General features: G+C 49.2%; 1 protein-coding gene across 1 annotated transcript in view; it reads left to right on the top strand.

Moving 5' to 3' along the window:
• The window catches only part of PLCG2 (phospholipase C gamma 2), a 159,991-nt gene that overhangs the window by 128,047 nt on the left and 6,497 nt on the right, over positions 1-25,447 (top strand). Inside the window, exons 26-31 of the mRNA XM_027513943.1 lie at positions 3,825-3,927; positions 5,386-5,595; positions 7,501-7,646; positions 8,162-8,276; positions 9,178-9,345; positions 14,098-14,186. Coding sequence (XP_027369744.1) covers positions 3,825-3,927; positions 5,386-5,595; positions 7,501-7,646; positions 8,162-8,276; positions 9,178-9,345; positions 14,098-14,186 — 831 coding nt within the window. The remainder of the gene's footprint in view (positions 1-3,824; positions 3,928-5,385; positions 5,596-7,500; positions 7,647-8,161; positions 8,277-9,177; positions 9,346-14,097; positions 14,187-25,447) is intronic.

Raw genomic sequence — 25,447 nt, 5'->3', positions numbered from 1 at the left:
CCAGTGTACTTGGCCTGACCTTTTCTTCCCCGCACTGGGGGCGACTTCACAGTTGGCCAGTCTCTGGTCACCAGAGGCCCCGGGACTCATCTTCTCAACACCCCGGAGTAAAGTCCTCTTCTTTTCAAGACTTTGTGTCGAGGGCTGTTCAGACGGGCACCTTCCCTGGCATGCCTCCCATCTTCCTCCCATCCCAGATCCTCATCACGAGGCCTTACGTACGGTCCTTATTCTCTGCAAGGCTTGTCACGCCGTCACATCAGTCACTCGGGATGGCCCGCGAGCCTGTGGCCAGCGAGGCTGCCCCGCCTCCGTGTGGCCGTCTCATCCATGTGCTCGCGCCTCCAGCGCAGCGCCTCCGAGGCTCCGGGTGGGGCCCGCTGTCCGGGGTTCGTCTGAGAGAGAGTCTCCGCCGTCTCCTTCCAGATGTGTTCTTCAGTGTAGGTTGAGTGGTTGTCATCGTGCTCTGGATGGCGCCGCTTGCCAGCCGTGGTCCTCCTGAGCATGTTCTAGTGTGTGACGTTCTGGGCCCCTCTGGCTGAGAACAGAGAAGCAGCCTAGTGAGAGCGTTTAGCCACCGTTCCCTGCAGACTGATTCTCAGGCACTCACGTGTGGGGCTGGGAGGGCAGAGGGCGTGGCCGTGACACCCTCTGGCCGGGTGCTTCCCGCGTGCTAAGTTGCTTCGGCCGTGTCCGACTCTTTGCGACCCCATGGATTGTAGCCCGCCAGGCTTCTCTGTCCACGGGGATTCTCCAGGCCTAAGAATTCTGGAGTGGGTTGCCACGCCTTCCACCAGAGGATCTTCCCAACGAGGGGCTCGAACCCGTGTCCCCTAGGTCTCCTGAATTGGCAGGCAGGTTCTTTACCACCTGGGAAGCCCCTGGCTCTCTCCGTTTCTTCTGGAGGAAAACGTGACTTCACTGGAAGGTTGTCCCCCTCATTCCCCACCACAGGAAGGGTTTTGAAACTAAGCCTAGCTCTTCAAGCCTGCCGTTCTTGCCTTTGATCTACATTCCTTTTAAATTAGCTTTTACAGCTCTAAGTCCTCTACTGGTGGCTCAGTCAGTAAAGCGTCTGCCTGGGATGCAGGAGACCCGGGTTCGATCCCTGGGTCAGGAAGAGCCCCTGGAGAAGGAAATGACATCCCACTCCAGTATTCTTTCCTGGAGAAGTCCAGAATTTCATGGACAGAGGAGCCTTCTCATATGATCATGAATGTTCAAAAAACAAAACCAAAACACAGGAGGCAGCAGAAGTGACCAAGGTTCTGTGCTGGGCACAACCAGCTGTGGGAGTGGCTGGTGCCACCGGGAAACCAACGTGCACTGTGCCCTCAGTGCACTCCTGGGAGCTTCTCGCCGAGGCCCTGAGAACCTGCCCGGGGCCCGGTAATTTTACATCCTCTCTGGCTTCCTTTGGTCGATGGCAAAAGACCAGTCACTGAGGTCTGTCTAGTTTCCAGAGCCTGACCAAGGAAGTGTGCTGTGATGCCAGACTCTGGGACAGCCTCTGGGCAAAGCTCTGCGGGTCTGGAAAGGAGCTGCTGCACAGTTCTGAAGCAGCAGCTGGTGTTTCATCTTGAACTGATCTGCTTTCTGCTGAAGCTGAGAAAAAAGTGATGCTCTGTAATCTTTGGTTGCTTTGTGTTCTGTGAGGCCAGAGGTCCCCGCCCTATGACACAGGTGTGGCTTGCCTCACCCCACCCAGACTTTAAAGCAGTCGTATCATCATTAGAAGCGAGCTGTGTCGTTGCCAGGGTTTCGTCTCCCCAAACAGCGTGTGGTGAAGACTGTGCACCAAGAAGACGTTGACACAGGGATCAGGAGAGCACACCGGGGGTTTGAGCTTAGCCAAGGCTTCAGTCTCCCTGAAGCACTGGCCGCGGACTGACTGACACCTTCCCTGCTCCGTGCCAGCCCTTGGAGCCTTACTGCTGCAGCTTGTTTGGTGCCTAGGAGATTCAGGGCATGTGGGAACGGCTGGAGGAAGCTGGCGTGCTTAGATGAACTCTGGCAAATTTCATGTTCCGATCTGCCCCAGTGAGCGGGTTGCTGCCCGAGCTCAGGTGACAGGCTCGTTTGCTGGTCACTGCTAGGGTTCGCTGGGGCCTTGGGACGTTTGTCAGCAGTCCTCGGCGAAGGCATTCTCACAGAAGTCGGGGTGTCCTCCCCCGCTTGTTTAAAAAGTGGGCGCACTTGTCCTTGACCTGGAGAGGCGTCTCTGGGGCATCCGTGGCACCCTCGTTTCTCTCGTGCCCAGCGAGGGGAGAGGCCGCCCCCTTGAATTAGCACGGTAGCTGCAGCAGGGACGGACTCGGGTTAGCCCACCGTGCAGATGAGGAGATGAGGCAGAGGACGGACTCGGGTTAGCCCACCGTGCAGATGAGGAGACGGAGGCAGAGGGGCTCGACGGCCGGCCCATTGGGCAAAGCCAGCAACTCAGCCAGCTCTCAGACCCGCCCCCGAGTCCAGTCCCCGCCGGGTAACCGCTGTGACACCCCTGTCACCACCTGTCACCTGAGCACTCGCCACCAGCGGGAGGTCCTGCTTCCCAGGGACCTGTCTCAGGTGGGGTGGGGGGACACGCGTCTGGACACTCGTGCTGAAAGGTACCAGCGTGGGACAGTCGGATGAGGGACGGTGCAAGGCTGGGGGAGGCCGTGGGCATTCTGGAAGGTGTAGGGGACGCAGTGTCTCTTTCCTCGTCCCGGATGGAGGTCTCCAGGAAGGCGTCCTGGAGGAGTGAGGCGGGGGGGTCCAGAGGAAGAGGGACCCACGGGCCTGCCGAGGAGGGAGGAGGGCGAGGGGCCAGGACGGGCAGCGCTGTGGTTCAGGGGGACCTGGCCTGTGAGCCTGGGGGCGCTGCAGTGAGGTCTCCGGCACCCGGTGGCCGAGGGTGCAGAAGCGCCGAGGGCGGTGACACGGCTGAGGCCACCGCGCAGGCCTCTGGTCTTGGCGGGGACCTGCTGCGGGGCCTGGATCAGCCGCTCACCTGTCTGTGTGCTGCGGGTTCTTTGGAGAACAGAGATACAGTCTTCCTCCCGGGGGTGGGTGGGCTTAGATAGTATCCGTCAAGCACTCAGTGTGTGATGCCTGGAGCCAGGCAGCCCCAACCCCCCGCCCCTGTGCTGAGTGTTGTCACCTGTACGTGATAATCCTCCCAGGGGGTCCGTCCCCACCGTGGCCCCTGGGGGGATGAGTTCGAGGTTGGCAGGGCTTGAGAGGGAGGCCTGGTTTGGAGTGGAGTGAGTGGCCTGTCTGTGACACGGGGATGGACTTGACTGTAGGGTCCTCCAGGGGCGAATGGCTCCCAAGTCCACGGCGTGTGGTCTGGTCCCCAGAGCCCTTTGCACAGAGCTGTGCATGGTTCAGGGGACAGCGAGTGAGCACAAAGCTGCCATGGTCTACAGAGATCCCGAACTGGGACAACTAGAATTTTGGATGAGCTGTGACAGAGTGATTTTAGTGGGCTGGATAGGGCAGCGGGTGAGAGCAAGAGGGTTAAGGAGAGAGGCGGTGATAAAGAAGAGCCCTTGTCCCTGGTATTCTCGAGAGCCGTGGTCGGAGACTGAGCTCCACGGCGCTCCTGGGTCCAGGTGGCGTGGTGGAGAATTTCCACAGGCAGAGGAAGCAAGGGAGCGGGGCAGGGGTCGGGGGAGGGAAACTCTCCACCACTGCGATTTGCACATGTGCGAGGGCCAAGCAGAAAGACGGGGTGGGGGGAGACTCAAGAGGAGGAGGGCGCCCGCCAGGTGAGCTGGAAGAATGGGGTTTCCCAGGGGCCAGCTTGAGAGCTGAAACTAAAGACGGTTGGCTCCACACAGGAGAACAACATGAAGTACTGGGAGAAGAACCAGTCCATCGCCATCGAGCTCTCGGACCTGGTCGTCTACTGCAAGCCAACCAGCAAGACCAAGGACAACCTCGGTACCGTCTGCCGTCACCCCGCCTCCCCGCCTCGGTGAACACGGGTTCCTTTCCGAGCCTGGCACTGTCACACAGCATGGTGATGGTGGTTCCTGCTCATCCTCCGTGTGCCAAGTGGGAACCTCCCCGTCAGAGTGTCCTCGGGGCCAGGACGCTGGTGAAGCAGGCCCTCCTGGTAGCTTTAGGAGGAAAAACCCTCTTAAAGGGTGGATTGTTTTTTTTTTTTTCTGCTGACGTAACCAATTACTACACATTTGGTGGCAGAAACAACATATGTTTATTCACTCATAGTCGTGGACTAAGTCAGTATCACTGAGCTGAAGTTAAGGTGTCAGCAGGGCCCCCGCTCCCTCCAGAGGAGGATCTGGTCCTGGCCTCTGGCAGCTTCTGGTGGCCGCTGGCATTCCTTGGCTTTTGGCCATGTCACTCCAGTCCCCACCGCTGTGGTCACGTTGCCTTCTCTTCTCTGTAGTCCCATCTCCCTCAACCTCGCAAGTGCAAAGACTGTGGTTTCATTTAGGGCCAGGTGATCTCCCCACTTCAAGCCCGCCATCTGCCAAGTCCTTTTGAAAGAACATAGTCACAGGTTCCAGAGGTCAGGACCTGGGTATCTTTGGAGGCCTGCTGCAGGAGAATTCAAAAGTGGATCTTTGACCACATTCTCCAAAGCAGCAGGTTCTTTGCGCTAATAATGGTCCTAGTCACATTTTCTTTTCCCTTTCAAGTGGCTCCTGTGGTTGCTTGTAATTCCAGGGCAGAGAGAGAGGCAGTCCTAAGCCCTGGTGTTCATGGTCATCGGGAGGCTGGTCCCTGGGCACCTCTTGATGTCCAGGGCAAGAGGCTGGAGCTCTTAACCAGAGTCGGCCAGGCCTGGCGAGTTTAGGAGCTGTCCTACCTAGAGTAGAGCTTTATCCAAACAGTTCAAGAATTGTTTGCGTTTCCCTCTATGCTGCTTCCCATTCATTGTCTCTCCACAGGCACCCCGTCTCCTCTCTCTATCCCTGCTTCCTGCAGGTGGGCGGTTCTCCTTCCATCATGGGTTCACTCATCTCACGCCTGCGACACCTTCGCTGAGGAAGCCAGGGCCCTGCCTGCGTCTCCCACTCCTCAGATCTCCTCCCTGCTGACCCCTTCCTGCACCACACCTTTCTATAACTGTATCCTGTATCGCTTTGGTGGTTTCCTGCACAAGGCTGCTGGTAGTTTTAAACAAAAAAAACAGATTATATTAATCCTAGACTAAGAGACAATGGGAACCCTGGGCTGCCTTTTCATCTCTGAGACTTCCACAGAGGGCCAGAGCCCGCTGCAGAACCAGTTACGACGGGACCGTCACAGCCACGTGAACTTCTCCAAGAGAGGTTCCGGGTTGCCTTTGACGACCTGCACATCCTGCCGGTGGCGTTAAGAAAAACTCGCAAGACACAGGATAAATGTTGACTCCCTTTCTTTGTGCAGAAAACCCTGACTTCCGAGAAATCCGCTCCTTCGTGGAGACGAAGGCTGACAGTATCGTCAGACAGAAGCCCAGCGATCTCCTGAAATACAATCAAAAGGGCCTGACCCGCGTGTACCCCAAAGGACAGCGGGTGGACTCGTCCAACTATGACCCCTTCCGCCTCTGGCTGTGCGGCTCCCAGATGGTGGCACTCAATTTCCAGACTCCAGGTAAAGGGGGCCGACTGTGGCCAGTAAACCTATGCTGGGGCATCATTCCAGGCACATTCTTCTGGGGCCACTGGTGCAATGCGGTGGCTGGAGCACGTAGTTTTTCTTAGGAGCCGTCAGAGTTCAGCCAGCATGCTAGCATGAGGTCCCATCCCTTGAATGGTGCGGTGGAGGGACCACTGGGCACCCAGACCTTTGCGTTTGGCAGGCTTCTCGATGGTAAGTGACAGACATGGTCAGTCTGGTTTCAGGGAGAAAAGGAAATGCGTTTGCTCCCGTAATTTAAAAGTCTAGGAGTGGAGCTTCAGGCACAGCTGCATCCAGGTGTCCAGTGGCTATGTCGGCCCCCTCCTCTTTGGGGCCATCCCTCTCTGGCGGCTTTCTGCTGGGGCTCTCTTCTGGAGATAATCCTCTGCTGGAAAAAGCCAGCATGCCCACCTTCTTCGTGCAAAGGGCAGCACGGCGCAGAGGCGCCGTGGTGGTTCTTTCAGCCTCTTTGGAGGCCTGCTCATCGGTGCTGCCTCCTTTATATCGTCTTTGTGCCTGCGTCACACTCCACTGAGTGGAGCCATCATGTCCTCAACTGGCGCCCTGCTGCGGTGGCCCGAGGTGACTCCCTTCATTGCTGTTGCAGACGGCGCTGCTCCCCGTAACCTTGTGTGAACCTCCCTTCACACGTGGGAGCACCTGTGGTGCAGGGCGGATCCAACAGCTTTGACCAACTTGGCCCCGAGCGAAACCACTGCACCCCTGTATCCAGGAGTGTCTGGGCCAAGATACTCCGCCAGACCGCACTCCATGGAGACTGGGCGGGAATGCAAACGGGTGAAACTCTTTCTGGCTTCACTTCACCAACTTAGTTTCAGCAAGTGCCTCAGTCTTTGATAGTGAAAACTGGTGTCACACTGTAGTCGGAGCTTTCCTTATTGGTAACTTCTCTGAGTAACAGAGAAGTGAACCAGGTTTTCATATCCTTAAGAAACATAGGCATTTTCTTTTCTGCAGGCTATATTTGTGCTTCTTATTTTTCTAAGGGGGTGTAGGTATTCTCAGCAAACAGGTATCAGATTTCTTAACAGGTTAAAGTTACCTGTCAGTGGAGTGAAACAGATTTTTCTAAAGCATGTCAGATTCTATGGAAATTTTGTCCTGTGTAAAAATGTTTAGCTTTGAGTACATTCTGGACTTTGTATCATACTCGGAAAGTTGTCCCCAGTGTGAATTTTTTTTTTTTTAATCCAATTTTCTTCCAATAACATGAGTTTCTAATGAATTTTTAAACCCATAGTTTTAAGTCAGATACCTATTTTCACAGCCAGCTCACATTATTTTTATCTTCCACTGGGGTATAGTTGCTTTGCAATGTTGTGTTAGTTTCTGCTGTACGGTCAGGTGAGTTAGCTCCGTGCACACCCCTCCCTCCCCCTTGGGCCTCCCATCCCAGCCCTCCCAGTCAGCGCAGAGCGCCGCGCAGAGCTCCCCGGGCTACCCGGCAGCTTCCCACTAGCTGTCTGTCTGATAGATGGCAGGGAGCGGGCATCAGCCCTGGCCTCCCAGTGTCCACGTGTCCCTTCCCTGCATCTGTGTCTCTGTTCCTGGCCTAGGGCCCTCAGTGCCATTTTTCTAGATTCCACATGCATATATGTGATGCCCGTTTTTCTCTTTTGGACTTACTTCACTCTGGATGACAGACTCTGGGTCCATCCGCCTCGCAACAGATGACCCAGTTTTGTTCCTGACTTATGGCTGAGTGGTATTCCGTTGTATGAGTGTGTCACATCTTCCTTATCCATTCATCTGTCGGTGCGCCTCACGTTACTTCTGGAAGAAGGTCTAAGTCCTCCCCTACCCAGCCCCTCGGCCCCCTTCTTGCCCCGCTCTCAGCAGCAGCTCTCTCCTCCCCAGATAAGTACATGCAGATGAACCACGCCCTGTTCTCCCTCAACGGGCGGACGGGCTACGTCCTGCAGCCTGAGAGCATGAGGGCGGAGAAGTACGACCCCATGCCACCCGAGTCCCAGAGGAAGATCCAGATGACCCTGACGGTCAAGGTAAGGCCCCACCCTCTGCCTGGGCTCCTTGTGTAAACCGTCAGCCCCCAGACGCAGCTGAGGGTCTTTACTGTGGTGCCCGCCAGGGTCGTTGCAGGGGCGTAGAGGCAGGAGGGCGTCTCCCCAGGTCCATCGTGGTCACCTCCCCTTGTTGTTGGTTCGGCGAGTTACAGATCCACCTCTTGCTGGGTTAGCAGGGTCAGCGTCTGGTCACACGGCTCTGCTCTTTACTGAGGAGAGGGCTTATCCCTGCAATGGCCACTTTGAGGGGTGGAAGCATTTTAAAACTGACACAACTTTTAGACATTGCGTTGTCTCTGTTAAGAGTCTGTTTTCTCCTGTTTGGAAACTATTTCCCGCATCCACAACAGGGAAGCGGTGGGGGTGTGCGCTCCCAGAGGGTGTAGCACGTCACCAGTGATGAGGACACGAGAGCCCACCCATGTAGCACTCTCCAGCTCTGCCCAGGGAGTGCGGGTGGGCGGAATTCTGACACTTGCCTCTTGGGGCCCTAGGTGCTGGGGGCCCGTCACCTCCCCAAGCCCGGCCGCAGCATCGCGTGCCCCTTCGTGGAGGTGGAGATATGCGGAGCGGAGTACGACAGCAACAAGTTTAAGACGACGGTTGTGAGTAAGTTGCCTGGGTCCTCTCCTCACTGAGACTTCAGGCGAGTGGGGCCGCACGCTGGAGATGCTGGTCAGCGGGGCTTCACTAACGCGCTGGTGGCCAGGTCTTTCCCTTCGTCCCCCTTGCCCTCTGTGGGCAGCTCGGAGGGGCAATGGAGGGCCATGGGACCTGAGAGCTGGACCCACTGTGGTGTTTCTCAGCCCGTCACCCACCTCAGGAGGCCTGGGTGAGGCTGCAGCGCCCTATGCCCGTCACTCCGGGGTGTCCCCTCTATGTATCAGCCCCCACCTAAGTCCAGGGCTCAGAGAGGATGCGGCTGACCCGCCCCCAGGGCTGCAGCCAAACTTGGGTGATCTGACCCCACAGCGGGTGGGGAGGCCCAGAGAAATGGCTTGTTCTGCCATTTGAAGCCTGGGAAGAACTGAACTGGGGCCTTTCTAGGCTTGGGATCACGGGCGCCTGGCAAAATGCAGCCGGATAAACAGCTCACAGACTGGCTGGTGAAGGTTGCCTCTTTTCTCTGCTCCCTGAGTGACTCTCCCCAGTGACTCCAGAACCCACCACCTGTTCAGAGCCTGGCCCACCTCCCCTATCAGACGAGCGATGTGGCCCCCAGCGCGTCTTTTCTTCCTTACAAATCTGCTGTTGTTCTGTGGTCCACCTCCCATCCCTCCCACTCCCAGGGAGTTGAGATGGGAGAGTCTGAGGAGAGGTGGTCCCATCTCCTCTGCTTACTGAGGGTCAGGTCTGTGATGCCACTGAAAAAAAAAAAAGGATCAGATCCTGGCCTAGATGTGTATTTACACGGCTGCTAAGGAGATCCAAAGCTGACGGGTGTAGAGATGGTGAACTGAGAGGGAGCAGGACAAATGGGGCCCCTGAAAGAGCCTGGATCTTCTTCCAGATGACAATGGCCTCAGCCCTGTTTGGACCCCAACGCAGGAGAAGGTGACGTTTGAGATTTATGACCCCAACCTTGCATTTCTGCGCTTTGTGGTTTATGAGGAAGATATGTTCAGCGATCCCAACTTTCTGGCCCATGCCACGTACCCCATTAAAGGAATCAAGTCAGGTAAGGCCCGTTTTAATTACAGCGTTCAGTTTTTCTTGGCATCGTCTTTTGGTTTGCGTTGCCGGCTTTTGGAAAGAATGGTGCCTTTGTCTTGGTTTGTATTCAATCGTGGGTAGGCTGAGCAGTGGGTCCTCGTGGGAGTCCTGTGAGCAGGACAGAGACAGGGGAGGGAGGCAGGATGGGGGCTGGGGGCTCCAGGGGGCTCCTGCATCCAACGTTGGATTACTAGCTGGCGGTCCACTCGGCACTGTGATTGGACTTTGTTTTGGAAGCTTACACTCTGTTGGCCTCTCCTCAGGCAGGCTCAGGGGCTGGTTAGGTGCTTGGAGGGGAGGACGAGGCCCAGAGCCACGGTCTTAGGTCCCTTCTCCCCTCCTCGTCCTGGGCAAGTCATCTGGGCTGTCAGAGCCTCACCTTCCTCTTCTCTGAGGTGGGCTGATTCACTTCTGATTGTCTCCCATTCTGAGGAAAACACAACCCCCTGTGTGCCTGGAAAAGGGCCCTGTATTTCTGAGAAAAACAGCCACAGATCCTTCTGGATTCTTTATGAGGTCACTGGTCCCTGTTTTTCAAGGATCATTTTTTCGAGAGAAAAAGACCACTCTCCTTTTAGTAATTTGTATACACAGATAGTCTTTTCTCTTGATGTTGCTTGAAAACCTTGGGTCTTTTTTTTAAAATTCTTTTCAACTTGGAAACATATCAGATACTCCCTAAATTTCTGCACCTTTCTTTGTATCTGCCTTTGATCATTTCTACAACTAGGTGAGTGTGTGGGGTGGGGGGAAATGCAGGTTCCTGGGCCTGTGCCACGGTGTCCTCCCTCAGCCCCTCCGGGGCGGGGCCCAGGAAGCTGCACGTGGAGCCAGCTGCTCAGCTGGCACTTGGAGAAGACCGAGCGAGGCCTCGGCTGCCCCTCTGAGGACACGCCCCCCCTGGAGACACACTGGCCTGGCTAGAAATGCCACACCGTTCCCCTAATCTGGGAAAAGTAGTGCATACTCGTTCGTAAGTCTGACAGACCTGATGTTTGCCAGTCCTCTGGGTTAACTTGCCCGTACTTCCCAGCAAATGACATTAAACTCAGCTAGTTAGCCACAGGCCTTCTTCACTCTGCAATTCACCTCCTTCACATCAGCCAAGTCAGTCAGGCTTACAACGGATTTTTTTTCCCCCATAAACAATAATGTATATTTTTGCAATAAATAATGTGGCAACAATGTTTGTAAATTAAAAATTATAAGAGTATTAGGGTAAATAGACAAGAACATTGTAAGGGGCATTCCCTGGTGGTCCAGTGGCGAGGATTCCATGCTTCCACTGCAGGGGGGCATGGGTTTGATCCCTGTTCAGGGAACTAAGATCACACATGTAGTGCAGAGCTGCCACACGTACACAAAATCCACATTGTAGGGGATTCCAGTTCCAGTTCAGTCGCTTGGTCATGTTTGACTCTTTGCAACCCCAGGGACTGCAGCATGCCAGGCCTCCCTGTCCATCACCAACTCCCGGAGTTTACTCAAACTCATGTCCATTGAGTCGATGATGCCATCCTACCATCCCATCCTCTCTCGTCCCCTTCTCCTCCTGCCATCAATCTTTCCCAGCATCAGGGTCTTTTCAAATGAGTCACTTCTTCGCATCAGGTGGTGTCGGATTTCTTTGTGGTAGCTGTGCCCTCCCCGTCTGGACACGGCACCCGCCGGACGCATCCCGCACGGTGCAGGGGCTCTGCCGTGTCCCCTCCAGATGGGGTCCTGACGGAGCCCTGGAGCCCCTCCAGGACTCAGAGAGAGCCGCCGCCTTAACTGTGTGGACTCCTCTCCAAAAAGCTGTGACTGAGCTTGGGGGCATTTAGAACACAAATAACATCTCAAGGATGATACAGAATGTGACTGGCTGTGAGATGCTCCCAGGAAGACCTTCTCTCCCCGTCCTGCCTGGGACATCCATATTCATGGAGGGCATGCCACAGAATAACAATGCCTTTGTGCATAAGGCTTCGGGGCCTTCTGAACTCGAAAATAAACCCTGCCTGTTGTTAGCAGGGATGCACTTAAGCCTTTAAGCCAGCTGGAGCTCAGCAAAGAGGGAAAACAGCATTTATTGTGCTCGGCGCCTCAAAACTCTTCTCTCTCAATCCTCGCAGCAGTCCTGTGAACAGAGTTTTTATCATCTCCGCTTTTTAAATATAAGCACTCTGGGGCCAAGAGATGTTAATTAACTAGCTCAGGGTCACACACCTGTCCGGCCAGAGCCTGGGATTCAGACCCGGGAATGTCTTGACTTCAAACCCCATGTTCTTCTTACTCTGCCGGCCACCCTCGGGGCCGCTGCGACTCCTGACCAGCCAAACACTGATGCTGCCTCAAGCGGTGTCTCCGTTTCCCTTTCCTCTCGGGTCTTGCTTGTGTCAATCAGAAGAAAAGTGGCATCAGTTTCTAGTGAACCTGGCCAGCACCTTTCAGCCCCGTCCACGTGAAGGGCTGCAGGTAGCAACGCGACTTGGGCGGTGGCAGGATGTCTGTGGAGCTGGAGTCGTCCCTCGGGAGGGGCGGAGCTCACTGCCCCGAACGGGGAGGCCGCGCTGGGCACTGGGCGGGGCCGCTCTGGGTGCATGGGCAGGGTACTCGGCGCCGCAGTGCGTCCTGGCAGTCGATCAACACCTACACCGACAGCTTCCACAGAGACCAGCTCCGTAGAGGTGTGGAACCTTGGCCCTGTCCCAGGCCTCTGGAGTCAGCATCTGCATCTTAACAAGATCCAGAGGTGATTCACATCTTAGCATAATTCCCAACAAGGGGAAAACAGCTCAGGAAACTTCTCTACAGCAGAATTCAAGGAGAGCAGGGTCCCCCAGAGTCCTTCAACGAGAAGAGTGTGACCTGAGAGTTTTGTGCCCACTCAAGTGTAAAATCAAAGGATGGATATGTTCAAACAGGCACAGTCCAGGGATTATATGTCTCCATGAGCTCGTACTGAAAATCTCAAAAGACAGTTTTAGCCAGCCAGAATACCTAATGGAAAAAGGTCAGATCAGTAAGGAGGTGGTGAGCGTTGGACATTGAGAAAAAATCATTGTGTGTAAGTTTTACGTCACAAAAAGGACACTGAACAAATACGGAGTTCTTGTTCATGAGATTCATGCTGACAGAGAAGAAGTGTATAGATGCCTTCATCTTTCTTTGAAACAGGAAGTGAGTATCACCCGCTAGATTAGTGGGTGGATAAGCGTAAGTGGAAGGTTAATGTGAGATTCAGGTCGTGGGTGTTCAGGCGTTCCTTACTGTATTTTTTTGGCTTTTGCCAAAAACTAAGGGAACTAAGGAAAACTAAGCCTCTCTTTGTGGGAGGATCATGGTTACAAAATGGAATGCTAATATTACATACTATGTCAATGTAGAAATAATAATACAGTTTACCCAATTGGGGAAGGGAAAGGGAGAGATGCTATAGCATGCCAGTGTCCTCAACATAAGTGGCACAGAGAGAGTCAATAGATATTATTTAAAGATGGTAAATCAGCTAACAGACTAAAAGGTTCTCTAAGCGATAGAAGGATAATCATCAAACAAGCCAAAACCTGACTGGCAGAAGGCACTTTATGCGTCGCTTGTCCCAGAAAATCAGTAGATAGAAGGCAAATATAAAGCTCTCAAGGCACAAATCTGTACTTACTAATAAGCCACAGGGATGTCCTGTGTAACAGCATAAGGAGTGTGGTAATACTGTACTTACTTCGGGAAGATGGTTACTGGAGTTACTGGGATAATTTCATAGCACATGCAGATGTCAAATCACTGTGCAGTACGCTGGAAACTAATATTACATTGTACGTCAACTACGTTTCCATTTAAGAAAAAGCTTTCAAGTCAAACTAGGGCTACGTAGTGAATCCCTAAGATAGAGTGTTCAGGGGAACCTGTAAGATTCAGAATGGCTGGTTGGGGTACTATTCTCTGTGATTTTAAGGGAAACACACTGCATAGATGATTTTGGAAAGCCGTTAACAATGGTTCCTTCTGTAATACGAGGTATGAGTGGGTGGTATGAGATGTTAATTTCTGCTATCTATTCGGTTCTACTACTCTATCAAAACAAGCCAAACAACCAACCTTTAAGATGCGTTGCCTTAAACATTACTCACTGGGGAGGGGTGGGGGAAATACAGCCCCATCTTAACCCTCTCCCTCAATAAAAAGAAACATTTAAATGACTGGCAGACACAGGTCCTCACTACAAATAGGGAATGGCTTTTAGGGGAGGATGATCAACAGGGAAAACTGCCAAGGGACGGAAAGATTTCTTCCCACTGGAAATCTTTAAAAACACTTGCTCGTCCCAAGCTTTGTACAGGGCTGAGTGAAGAAGATGGACGTGGGGATTCATCACTCCTTTGCGTCTTTTGGGCTCAGGAATATTTAAGGGACTGAAACCACAGCTGTAGAGGGTCTAAATTCAGTGTGCAGTGCTCTGTGGGCTTTAATTCTTCCAAGTCACCTGCATTTCTAGAGGGCAGGCATTTTTAACTTCATTTCTCCAGCTGGACCTGGCAGTCAGGGCTGTGTTCGCAGCCCCACTCCCCAACCATCAGGTGGGGGGTGGAGGGGGGAACCTCTGGGCTCCAGAAAGGAAGTCAGCCCCCAGCACGGGGCCCTGACCTCTCTGGTCCATGCACTGGGCACGTGATCCCTGGGTACTGCAAGAAAAGCAGAGATCTGACGTGAACTGGTTTGTTTTTCCGACCTGCAGGATTTAGATCTGTTCCTCTGAAGAACGGCTACAGTGAAGACATTGAGCTGGCGTCCCTCCTGGTTTTCTGTGAGATGCGGCCAGTCCTGGTGAGTGGAGAAACACCAGTGGGTGCTCGCAGAGCCACGTCTGCGGCGGGGGGGGGGGGGGGGGGGGGGGGGGCGGAGGTGGAGACGACCACTGAGTGTGGCTGAAGGACTTGGAACACATTTGAGAATCATCTAGCCAAACGCGCCACACAGTAAAAGGAGGGATCCTTTTAGCTACAGATTTCCTCCGAGGTCCTCCGGTTTTCCTTCCAGTAGCCTGTCTTCTTGCAGGATGCTGGACGGGTCTGTGAATAGGGTTGTGTTGTTGGAAAGAGGAAAGCTCTTTGGAAGTTCCATGCTTTCATTTCAGCTAGAGCTGGGCAAGACGATGCTCTTCTGGGTAAACTTGCCCTTCCGCGTGCTTTCCTCCACCTGGTACTCTGGTACTTCCTTCCAGAGTTCTGCAAGTGTCCCATGGAGTCTTTTTATGGCTTGTCCTGCGGAAGGAAATTCACAGGCGTCAACCTCCCATAGGGAGGTTGGTGGAGCCTGCCTTCTTGGTTCTTTTGGTTTGTCGAGGCCTTGAAGATACAGTCTCTATGCTGATGAACCGGTTTGGGTTGGTTTGGTGGAAAGGGCTTGGCCTATTTGAACTATGAAAGAGGATGAGATAAGGTTGGTCGGACAAAAGGTTAAGAACGTAACACCGAGCAGTGGGTAGTTCAGGTTTTGGGTTTGATGGTGTGTGTTGTCATTCTGGGGGCTTCCCTGGTAGCTCAGTGGTAAAGAACACGCCTGCAGTGCAGGAGATGTGGGTTCGATCCTTGCGTTGGGACGATCCCCTGGAGGAGGGCATGGCACCCCACTCCAGTAATCTGGCCTGGAGAATCTCATGGTGAGAGGAGCCTGGTGGGCTACAGTCCATGGGATCACAAAGAGTCGGACACGCCTGAGTGACTGAGCACATACACACACGCATGGTGATTCTGGAGCCTCGGAATTTTCCCGACGGCCGCTCCTATAAAATGAAACCCACAAGGGCCCACGTGTGGCCACTACAGTCTCACAGGACCCTTCCATTCCCTTCCCACAAAACTCAGGATGGGCCAGGTGAGTCTGCGGCCACCCCAGTTCTCCGGTAACCTGGTTAGTGCTTCTACCTCGTTTTATCACACTTTTGGTTTTTTTTAAACAAATTGCAGGGTTGTGACAGGTCTGTTGGCACCGTTTTTCCAGCGGTGTCTGCTCTCTCCGTGTCTGGGTCACACTTTGATGATTCTCTTACTTCACAGTCCCCTTTACTGTTGTACTTGTTACAGTGGTGAGTGACCTTGGCTGTTAACCACTGATACTGTGCCTTGCTCAGATGATGGTTAGCATTTTTTTTTTTAGCAGTGTAGTCTTTTCAATGAAGGTAAGTATATATTTTTTAAAGACGTAATTCATGGGCTATATAGTACAGTGGGAAGGTGACTCTTGTATGTACTGGGAAACCGGAAAGTGTGTGTGACTCGCTTTATTGCGGCGGTCTCCCAGGTGTGCCTGTGGAGCTGAGCACGTCCAGTGGGGAGGGGATGGCAGGGGTGGGGTGCCTGTGAACAGCCAGAGCCGCCACCCACACTGCGAAACCTCAGAGAGAAAGCCAGGCTGTCTGCATACCTGTTTGCCTTCCGTTCCGTTTTTACAACCTTGAGAGTTTTCCACTCCAAAGCATTTTAGAAGTATCAAGACGTTTGGATCGCAGCCATTCTGACTGGTGTGAAATGGTACCTCATAGTGGTTTTGATTTGCATTTCTCTGACAATGAGTGATGTTGAGCATCTTTTCATGTGTTTGTTAGCCATCTGTATGTCTTCTTTGGAGAAATGTCTATTTAGTTCTTTGGCCCATTTTTTGATTGGGTCGTTTATTTTTCTGGAGTTGAGCTGTAGGAGTTGCTTGTATATTTTTGAGATGAGTTGTTTGTCAGTTGCTTCATTTGCTATTATTTTCTCCCATTCTGAAGGCTGTCTTTTCACCTTGCTAATAGTTTTCTTTGATGTGCAGAAGCTTTTAAGGTTAATTAGGTCCCATTTGTTTATTTTTGCTTTTATTTCCAATATTCTGGGAGGTGGGTCATAGAGGATCCTGCTGTGATGTATGTCAGAGAGTGTTTTGCCTATGTTCTCCTCTAGGAGTTTTATAGTTTCTGGTCTTACGTTTAAAGTCTACAAATAATAAATGCTGGAGAGGGTGTGGAGAAAAGGGAACCCTCTTACACTGTTGCTGGGAATGCAAACTAGTACAGCCACTATGGAGAACAGTGTGGAGATTCCTTAAAAAACTGGAAATAGAACTGGCTTATGATCCAGCAATCCCACTGCTGGGCATACACACTGAGGAAACCAGAAGGGAAAGAGACATATGTACCCCAATGTTCATCGCAGCACTGTTTATAATAGCCAGGACATGGAAGCAACCTAGATGTCCATCAGCAGGTGAATGGATAAGAAAGCAGTGGTACATATACACAATGGAGTATTACTCAGCCATTAAAAAGAATACATTTGAATCAGTTCTAATGAGGTGGATGAAACTGGAGCCTATTATACAGAGTGAAGTAAGCCAGAAGGAAAAACACCAATACAGTATACTAACGCATATATATGGAATTTAGAAAGATGGTAACAATAATCCAGTGTAAGAGACAGCAAAAGAGACACTGATGTATAGAACAGTCTTATGGACTCTGTGGGAGAGGGAGAGGGTGGGAAGATTTGGGAGAATGACATTGAAACATGTAAAATATCATGTAAGAAACGAGTTGCCAGTCCAGGTTCGATACACGATACTGGATGCTTGGGGCTAGTGCACTGGGACGACCCAGAGGGATGGTATGGGGAGGGAGGAGGGAGGAGGGTTCAGGATGGGGAACACATGTATACCTGTGGCGGATTCATTTTGATGTTTGGCAAAACTAATGAAATTATGTAAAGTTTAAAAATAAAATAAAATTAAAAAAAAAAAGAAAAGAAGTATCAAGACGGAAGAGGATGACAAATACAAAGCACAGTAGGGAGGGGCCAGAGAACCTCAGTGACAGTTCATTGGTATACAATAAGCTCCTGGTGATGAAATTGTCTGAAAAGGATAAAGGGATGGATAATGGAAGGTTTTCCGTTTTGAAACAAATTTTAAGTGTTAGTGTTTTAGACTCTGTCAAAGTAAATGTACTGTTTATATGAAAATTATAGTTTTCACTTGAGCCTTAAACTATGGATCAAAAAAAAAATCACCTGTCATGATTCTAAGTGATAGAAATGCTTGGACAGGACAGTTTTCAAGTCCTTCCTTTCCTGGTGGTCCTTGTTGAGCATTTGTGTGCACCCTGCTCTGCAAAGCTGTCATAAACAATCTGGAAGCACTGTAAAGAATTTAAAGGCTAGGGATCGCTGGCAGCAGGTCAAATTAGTATATTTAAAAGAAAATGTGTGTATTCAGGTTTGACCCTTGGTGAGGGAAGCTTCTGTTGTGGAGGTCCCTGAGAGGGGAGCAGGGGGGAGAAGGGGCGTTGTGTGGGGTTCCCAGGGAAAAGCTGTCTGAGAAGGTGCGGGTTTCATCGCTGCTGCGGGTTCCCGAGCTTTTAACTCCATGTGTCACCTGGTTGTAAGGCACTCATGGGCACCACTGGGTGTCTCTGCCCACACTGACGAGGGGTGTGTTTGGGAGACCTGGGCGTTCTGGGTGCCCAAGGATAAAAAAGCTTTGTCTGAGCAAATGACTGATCCAGCAGAGCTGAGATGGAGTTTACTCATGAAACATTGGCTGAGGTAAAGAGTTTAAAGCCCCAGAAAACTGTCAGTAAGCACATTGAGCCCTTTCTGAAGAAGCCATTTAAATGTCACAATCACTTATCAATTCTGTTACTCTGTTAGCTGTATGCATGGTTTACAAAAAGTATTTCTGACACCATTTTATTACCTCTGATGTTTAATTTGACAAGTAGGGAAAGGAAGAAAGGGGGACGTTGGGAAAGCCGCAAGCCACCTGCACATCACTACTGTTGGCATTCTGGTGTCCTTCCTTTGCCTGGCCATTTTTTTGCACATGATATTTTCATAGTTGGATTCATATAATATGTATGAATATGTGCCCTTCTTCCACTTCACAAATGATGCTAATAAATTTTCCATGTTACTATGATTGTCAAAGCCATTAAACCCCTACTTCATTGGGTAGAAGTCCTTAATTCACTTAGCCTTTCTCCCACTGATGGACAGGTACATTGTTCTGTACTTTTCTTTTTTACTTTATAAATAATGAAGATCTTCATATATCATTGATTAAAAATTATTTTCTGAGGGTAGCTCTTTGTAATGGAATAACAGCTCAAATAGGGAGGGGCGGGGAAAAGACCATATATTTTTGGATCCATGTCAACTTGTTCTCTGGAATAGTTTCTTTTCAGTTGTATGATCTCCAATCCTGCTGTTAATTGAAAAGGGCCTCTTTCACTCAGGTGAGCTAAACGTGTGAGATTCGGAAGCACGGGCATGAGACAGCATGGAACCTTGAACAGTCACCCTGTCCTCATCGATGGGCAAGATGACCGTAGCTGGAGGGTGTGCTTGAGAAAACTGGCCACCCCGGGACCTTTCAGGACGGATCCCTGGGTGGACTGCGTGGAGCAAAGATACAGGGGTGGGGTGGCCTTGTTGGAAAGACCAGAATCTGTGCTTCCCGCTGAGGCTCAGCTGGAGCAGATGTGTGGATTCACACGTACCACGTGGAGAAGTGCTAACGGGTGCACACTCCTGGAGGGTGAGCAGGGGTGCTACACTCTGGACACATCAGGGCAATAGAGACGGCTCTGTGGACGTGCGAGGCTTCAGACACAGTGTGTGTCCCGCTCGGGGGAGAGCCTGATTTCCTGATGGTCTAGAACCGAGAATAATCAAATGTACCAGCAACACCCAGGGATTAAAATACAGGCATCCTAAAAGGTTTTAACATTTATGCCTGTGAGGTCAGTAGGCAGAGAAAGCATCCTGCCGGGGACAGTTAATTCTGATATTGTGATGTACAAAGGAAATGTTAAGAAACCGAAAGCAACCATTATAAGAATTGAAAAGCAGAGGAGAGAAAAAAAAAATAGAAACTTGACCAAGAGAGTAAAAATTATGCAAAACGATGATAGAAATTAAAGAAAAATATAACAATTAAAATGGAATGGATATAACATCTTTGATTAGGTGAATGGCCTGGATTCTATTAGAGAAGAAGCAAAGAAATGGAGCAGTGTGATGTTTAAGTCTGAAAAAAGGTCCCCCCCCCAAAACAAACAAACAAACAAACAGGAATGAAGAGTTATTGGGAAAAACTGTGAGGAAAAACTTAATGCCAAAGTAGAATTTAAGGGAGAAAGTGCTAAAGAGCATTAAGAGGGACAATATATAAGGACAGAATGTTTACAAAAAGGATGCAAAAGTCATAGATGTTTAATTAGAAACCATCATTACTGTGTTAAACATAGAAAATGAAAGCTCATACAATAAAAGTTCACCTGACTCAAAACATCTTTCAGAATTTGGATGTCTAGTATATAAAAGAAACCACCAAGGACAGATGATCAAACTAATGACTAACAAGCTGGATTAAAGAGATACACACGTAGGTTCTACATGTGGGTAATGTACAGTGTTTTCTTCTGTTTCTCAAACTTGACTGAGTTCTTGGCCACAAAACCTGAATAAATTATAACCTGATAAAGTTGGAAAGGTAATAAGATGGAAATAAGAGGGTCAAAATATTCCCTATTTGAAAATAAGGAATTCTGAGATGAAGTAAATCAAGTAGATTACCCAAAAGTAGTGAAACATTTTATGCCGTAAGGATGTTTAGGAAAGTCCTTGCCTTGAAACTGCATAGAGACTGAATATGTAAAATAAAAAAAGAGTAAGGATAAGTCAACTGAATGAAACAAATGCCGATTCATTGAAAAGATTGATTAAATAAACCCTTTGCCTGCTTAATAAAAAGGAACAAGGTAAGGGCAAAAACATACAAGAGTAAATATCGAAAAGGAGACTGAGCCCCAAAGAGTGAGATAAATAAGTTTGAAAACCTAGGGCAAATGGGTGACTGCCTTGAAGAATGGGCTAAAATTGTGTCAAGAAGCAGTAGAAACCTCGGCTACAAAGTCCTATAGAAAACGCCTGAAGGGTAATAAAGCACCTATCAGGTAGTGGATGGTGTTAGAGCTGTATTCAATCTGGGTTTAAATAACACAATTCCAATTTTAATCTGCTGAAGGCAACAGAAAACCAGAAGTGCTGCCGTTAGCTTGTCTTGAAGTTGTAGAACTTTCGTATCAAAACTGGAAATAGTACACCGCCTCCTCCACCCATAGATCAATGCCAGGTATGAATACAGACTAAAATTCTAAAAAAATTAGTAGTTTCCAGCTATTTACTGGAAGAACAATATATTACAAGAATGCAAAGATGATAATGCAAGGATGGTTTATCACTAACACAGATAGCAACAGAGAGAGCAAAATAATATTTAGATACAACAAATGTGACCAATTAAAAGAAACAATATAAAGTGTGGTAAAGAGATAAAATTTTCTGCTCACAAACTATGGCTATATAGTTTTAAAAAAGGACCCCAATTTATTAAGTCACTGTATTCTAGAAATAACAGTTGGAAAAATGGGATGGGAGGTAGGGACAGCTGGGAAACATCACTCATGATACTGACAAAGACTGTCACATGGCAGAAGGAATTTAAATAAGAAAAGTATAGGGCCTATGGGGGAAAAGCATGAAATCTTACTGGAAGACATAAGCCAACCTGATAAGCAGAAATATATACCAAGCCTTCCAAAATTAATGTTTGTTTGATGGAAATCATCAGTTTCAGTATAAACTCAAAATACATACACAGGTAAGAGAAATGAACATGTTTGCATTAGTAACTATACGTATGTGCATACATACCCCAGCTCTAGAACAACTGACACCCCAGTAGCAACGAGCACATCCAAGCACCCACATCTTCCTTTCTAAATGTCATTCTCCAGTAAAAGAAATCAGAGCTCTGAAGACAAATGGTTACTCTGAAAGCTGGGACAGATAGAATATGAGCCTGGATTATACTGAAATTTCAGTGAGTTAAGAAGAGATCAAGAAAGGATGGTGACACGTCTAAATCTCTCAAAGGCCAAAACTGGAACAATTTGAGTAGCAAAATAATGGTACTGGATTATAACCATGGACATGTGAGTGTTTAATAATGAGAGACATGCAGCTAAAAATAAAAGCAAGCACCCAACCAAAAAATGGGCAGAAGATCTAAATAGACATTTCTCCAGGGAAGACATACAGATGACCAAGACACATGAAAAGATGTTCAACGTCACTAGAGAAATGCAAATCAAAACCACAAAGATGCAAATCACACCAGTCAGAATGGCCAGCATCAGAAAGGCTGCTGCTGCTAAGTTGCTTCAGTCGTGTCCGACTCTGTGCGACCCCATAGACGGCAGCCCACCAGGTTCCCCCGTCCCTGGGATTCTCCAGGCAAGAACACTGGAGTGGGTTGCCATTTCCTTCTCCAATGCATAAAAGTGAAAAGTGAAAGTGAAGTCCCTCAGTCATGTCCGACTCTTAGCGACCCCATGAACTGCAGCCTTCCAGGCTCCTCCGTCTATGGGATTTTCCAGGCAAGAGTACAGGAGTGGGGTGCCATTGCCTTCTCCATCAGAAAGTCTACAAATAGTAAATGCTGGAGACGATGTGAAGGAAAGGAAACCTCCTATATCGCTGGTGGGAGTGTAAACTGGTGCAGCAACTATAGAGAACAGTACGGAGCTTCCTCAAGAACTTTAAAAATACTTACCATGTGATCCTGCAGTCCCACTCCTAGCCATGTATCCAGACAAAACTCTAATTCAAAAAGATGCATTCACCCTTACCATATAGCAGCACTATTTACAATAGTTAAGACATGGAAGCGAATGAAATGTCCATGGACAGATGGATAAAGAAGATGTAGTACACACACACGCACACGCAGCAGAATATTCAGTTCATTTCAGTTGCTCAGTCGTATCTGACTCTTTGTGACCCATGGACTGCAACACGCCAGGCCTCCCTGTCCATCACCAATTCCCAGTGCTTGCTCAAACTCAGGTCCATTGAGTCTGTGATGCCATCCAACCATCTCATCCTCTTGTCCCCTTCTCCTCCCGCCTTCAATCTTTCCCAGCCTCAGGGTCTTTTCCAGCGAGTCAGTTTTTTGCATCAGGTGGCCAAAGTATTGGAGTTTCAGCTTCAGCATCAGTTCTTCCAATGACTCAGCCATAAAAATAAATGAAATAATGCCATTTGTAGCAACATGGATAGACGTGGAGATTAGCATACTGAGTGAAGTCAATCAGAAAGAGACAAACACCACACGATATCACTTACATGTGGAATCTAAAATACGGCACAAGTGAGCCTAAGAAACAGAAAAAGAACAGACTCGTGGTTGCCAAGGTGCAAAGGAGGGACAGACGGAGTCTGGGGTAGTAGATGCAAATTATTTCATGCAGGATGGATAAACAGCAAGGTCCTACTGTACAGCAAAGGGAACTAAATTCAATATCCTGGGATAAACCATACTGGAAAAGAATACGGAAAAGAATGCATATATAAGTGAGTCTCTTCCTATACAGAAGAAATGAACATTGTAAATCAACTATACTTCCATTAAGAATAAAAAAAAATAAACACTGAAAAAAAATTCATGCAAGATGAGGGAAATAGAAAATCACCATGGAACCACAACTGTCCAGATCTATCAACGGATGCTAAAGTTCAACTTTGAGAGGAACAGGTTATTTACATAAAGTGCCTCGAACTAAGAAATTTAATTGGAAAAAAAACAGGCTGTACAGTGGATAAACCCAGCAGGTACCATGTTAACCAAAAATGATCAGTGTCACCACCAGTAATATGTGACATCACATACCTCCCAAGAAGGCACCTCACTTCTGCGCCATTTGGGCCAAAGCTGCAGAACCTCAAATCACGAGAAAAACCCAGACAAACCCTTGAAATGCAGCATGTTCTACAAAGCGAGTGACCAGCAGTCTTCCAAAGGGTCAAGGTCATGGACAGTGGAAGGTGGATGGGGCCCTGAGGAAAAGTCAGAGACGGGAGGACTGGGAGCCACCGCAACGGCGTGTGCTGTGGGGCCTGGACTGGATGGTGGACCAGAAAAAGGACAGGGTGGGAGAGCGGGTGAAAACCACAGAGACTCTGTGCTTTAGTAACTAGTGTGCTCCAATGCTGGTTTCTTAGTTTTGACCGTTGTACTGAGGTTGTTTGTAGAGGATGGTAACCCTGGGGACCCGGGTGGTGCAGGGTACGGAAACTGCTGAACTGTCATGGCAACTTTTCTGTAAGTTTACATGTCAACAGAAAAAAGTTAAAAGGTAAAAGCACCGGTAGGGGCGAAAACAAGCAGAAACAACCCCCAGGTAGAGAATTCCATGAAGATTCTGTCACAGGCCAGAGAAAGCTTATTAGTAACATGAGTTCTCCAAGATTTCAAGGATTTTTAAACTCTAAATTCACACACACACACAATCTATCTAAAACAAGGGGTAAAAGAAGATGGAAGGGTTCAAAGTGGGAATAATAATAAAACTGCAATGTAAACATAAATTTGTATAACCTAAATGGATTTATCTCCATGGGGGAAGATAAGAGAATGTGTGCAGAAAATAGCTAAATCGTCCTCTCCCAAGATAATCCCTAAAACCTGGAGAACCAAGAACTTGCGGTGTAAGTGCGTTGTTTTTGTTTCTGTTAGAACTGTGGGGTTAATCACCAAAAAACAACTGCTCACCTTGGGGAGCAGGGATCAGGGGGCAGGCGGTGGGGCCCAGGAGTCAGCTGGGTTTGTTTTTTTTTTGTAATAATCCTAGTAGCTCTTAGTGGCTCTTTAAACTTTGTGTATATATAATTAATAAAAACTGAAAATGCAGAACATGATATGCATGATGTACATGATACACTGATGAGGAACATATGACTTATTCGAGGACACTGGCTGTGAAGGTGACGAGAGGGGTGGGTGGGGAGCTGGTGGGTGAACCGAGAGCTTCTGAAGATGTGCTTGTGCTGCTGATGGAGACGACGCAGTGGAGAAGGGAAGCAGAGAAAGGGCGTGTCTGCTTGCTTAAGAGAAGGAGGAAGGAATTTTATAATGAAACACAGTAGGCTTGATTGTCTAACGAGCGTCTGTGCTGTGCATGTTACCGTTCTCTTTAGGGCTCTCTCACTGGTACTCACTGATGTTTTGGGTCAGGTTTTCTTGTGCTGGCTTCATAAAAATTCCTCGGAAGCCTTTTTTCTGAGGGCGATGGCACCTTCTGAATAGACCTGGAGGGAACTGCTTCCTACATACAACACACGTTAAGACACAGAAGCTTTCCGGGCCGGGCAGAGGGCAGAGGGCAGTGTGCAGCCTGAGGGAGGGAGGAGCTTGCCATTCCAGGCGAACCTGCAGGGGAATGTCTTAGCACTCAAGGAAAATAACGCTGACACAGCCAGCAAGCACAGAAGCTAGGGAACTGACTCCAGTGACTCTGAAAATAACTGAAAACAAATACTTCTTAAAAAGAGAACCCAGTGGATACATACATTTAAAAAACTTAATCAAAAACATGTAGGAATGAAATGACCAGTTAAGAAATCTCTGGAGCCTGTTGTATATACAGCACAGGGAACTCTGCTCAATGTTGTGTGGCAGCCTGGACGGGAGCGGGGTTTGGGGGAGAACGGATGCATGTATTAATATATGTATGGCCGAGTCCCTTCGCTGTTCACCTGAATCGACCACAACATTGTTAATCAGCTATACCCCAATACAAAATAAAAAGGTTAAAGTTTGGGGGAAAAAAGAAATCCTGGAACATACAAATTGAAAAATCCTGGGTTGGGGGAATCTTTAAAGCTTAGTAAGTGGGAAATTCCAGAATGGGTACCTTTAAGGGAAACAATAAATGTAAAGATTGTGTTTGGGGAATTTGCTTTAATACAGCAAAACAAGAAAAATATATTAAAAGGGGAAAAAATAGGGTAAAATGAGAGGCTCCAACATAAAATACTTGAAATATTCAGGGAGGAGAATTTTCTAGCACTGAAGAGAGAAACATCCTCCAATATAAACACAGCAGTGTGGAAAGGAGGAAAGACAGATCCCTGCAGAGGACTGGCATGGAGCAGCATGTCTCCATGTGCAGCGGCAGCGGCCTGAGCGCTGAGGGGGCGCCTTCGCAAGGCCGT

Source organism: Bos indicus x Bos taurus, chromosome 18 (genome assembly GCF_003369695.1).
Source record: "Bos indicus x Bos taurus breed Angus x Brahman F1 hybrid chromosome 18, Bos_hybrid_MaternalHap_v2.0, whole genome shotgun sequence".
Classification (NCBI taxonomy): domain Eukaryota; kingdom Metazoa; phylum Chordata; class Mammalia; order Artiodactyla; family Bovidae; genus Bos; species Bos indicus x Bos taurus.
This window is presented reverse-complemented; position numbering and strand designations above follow the sequence as displayed.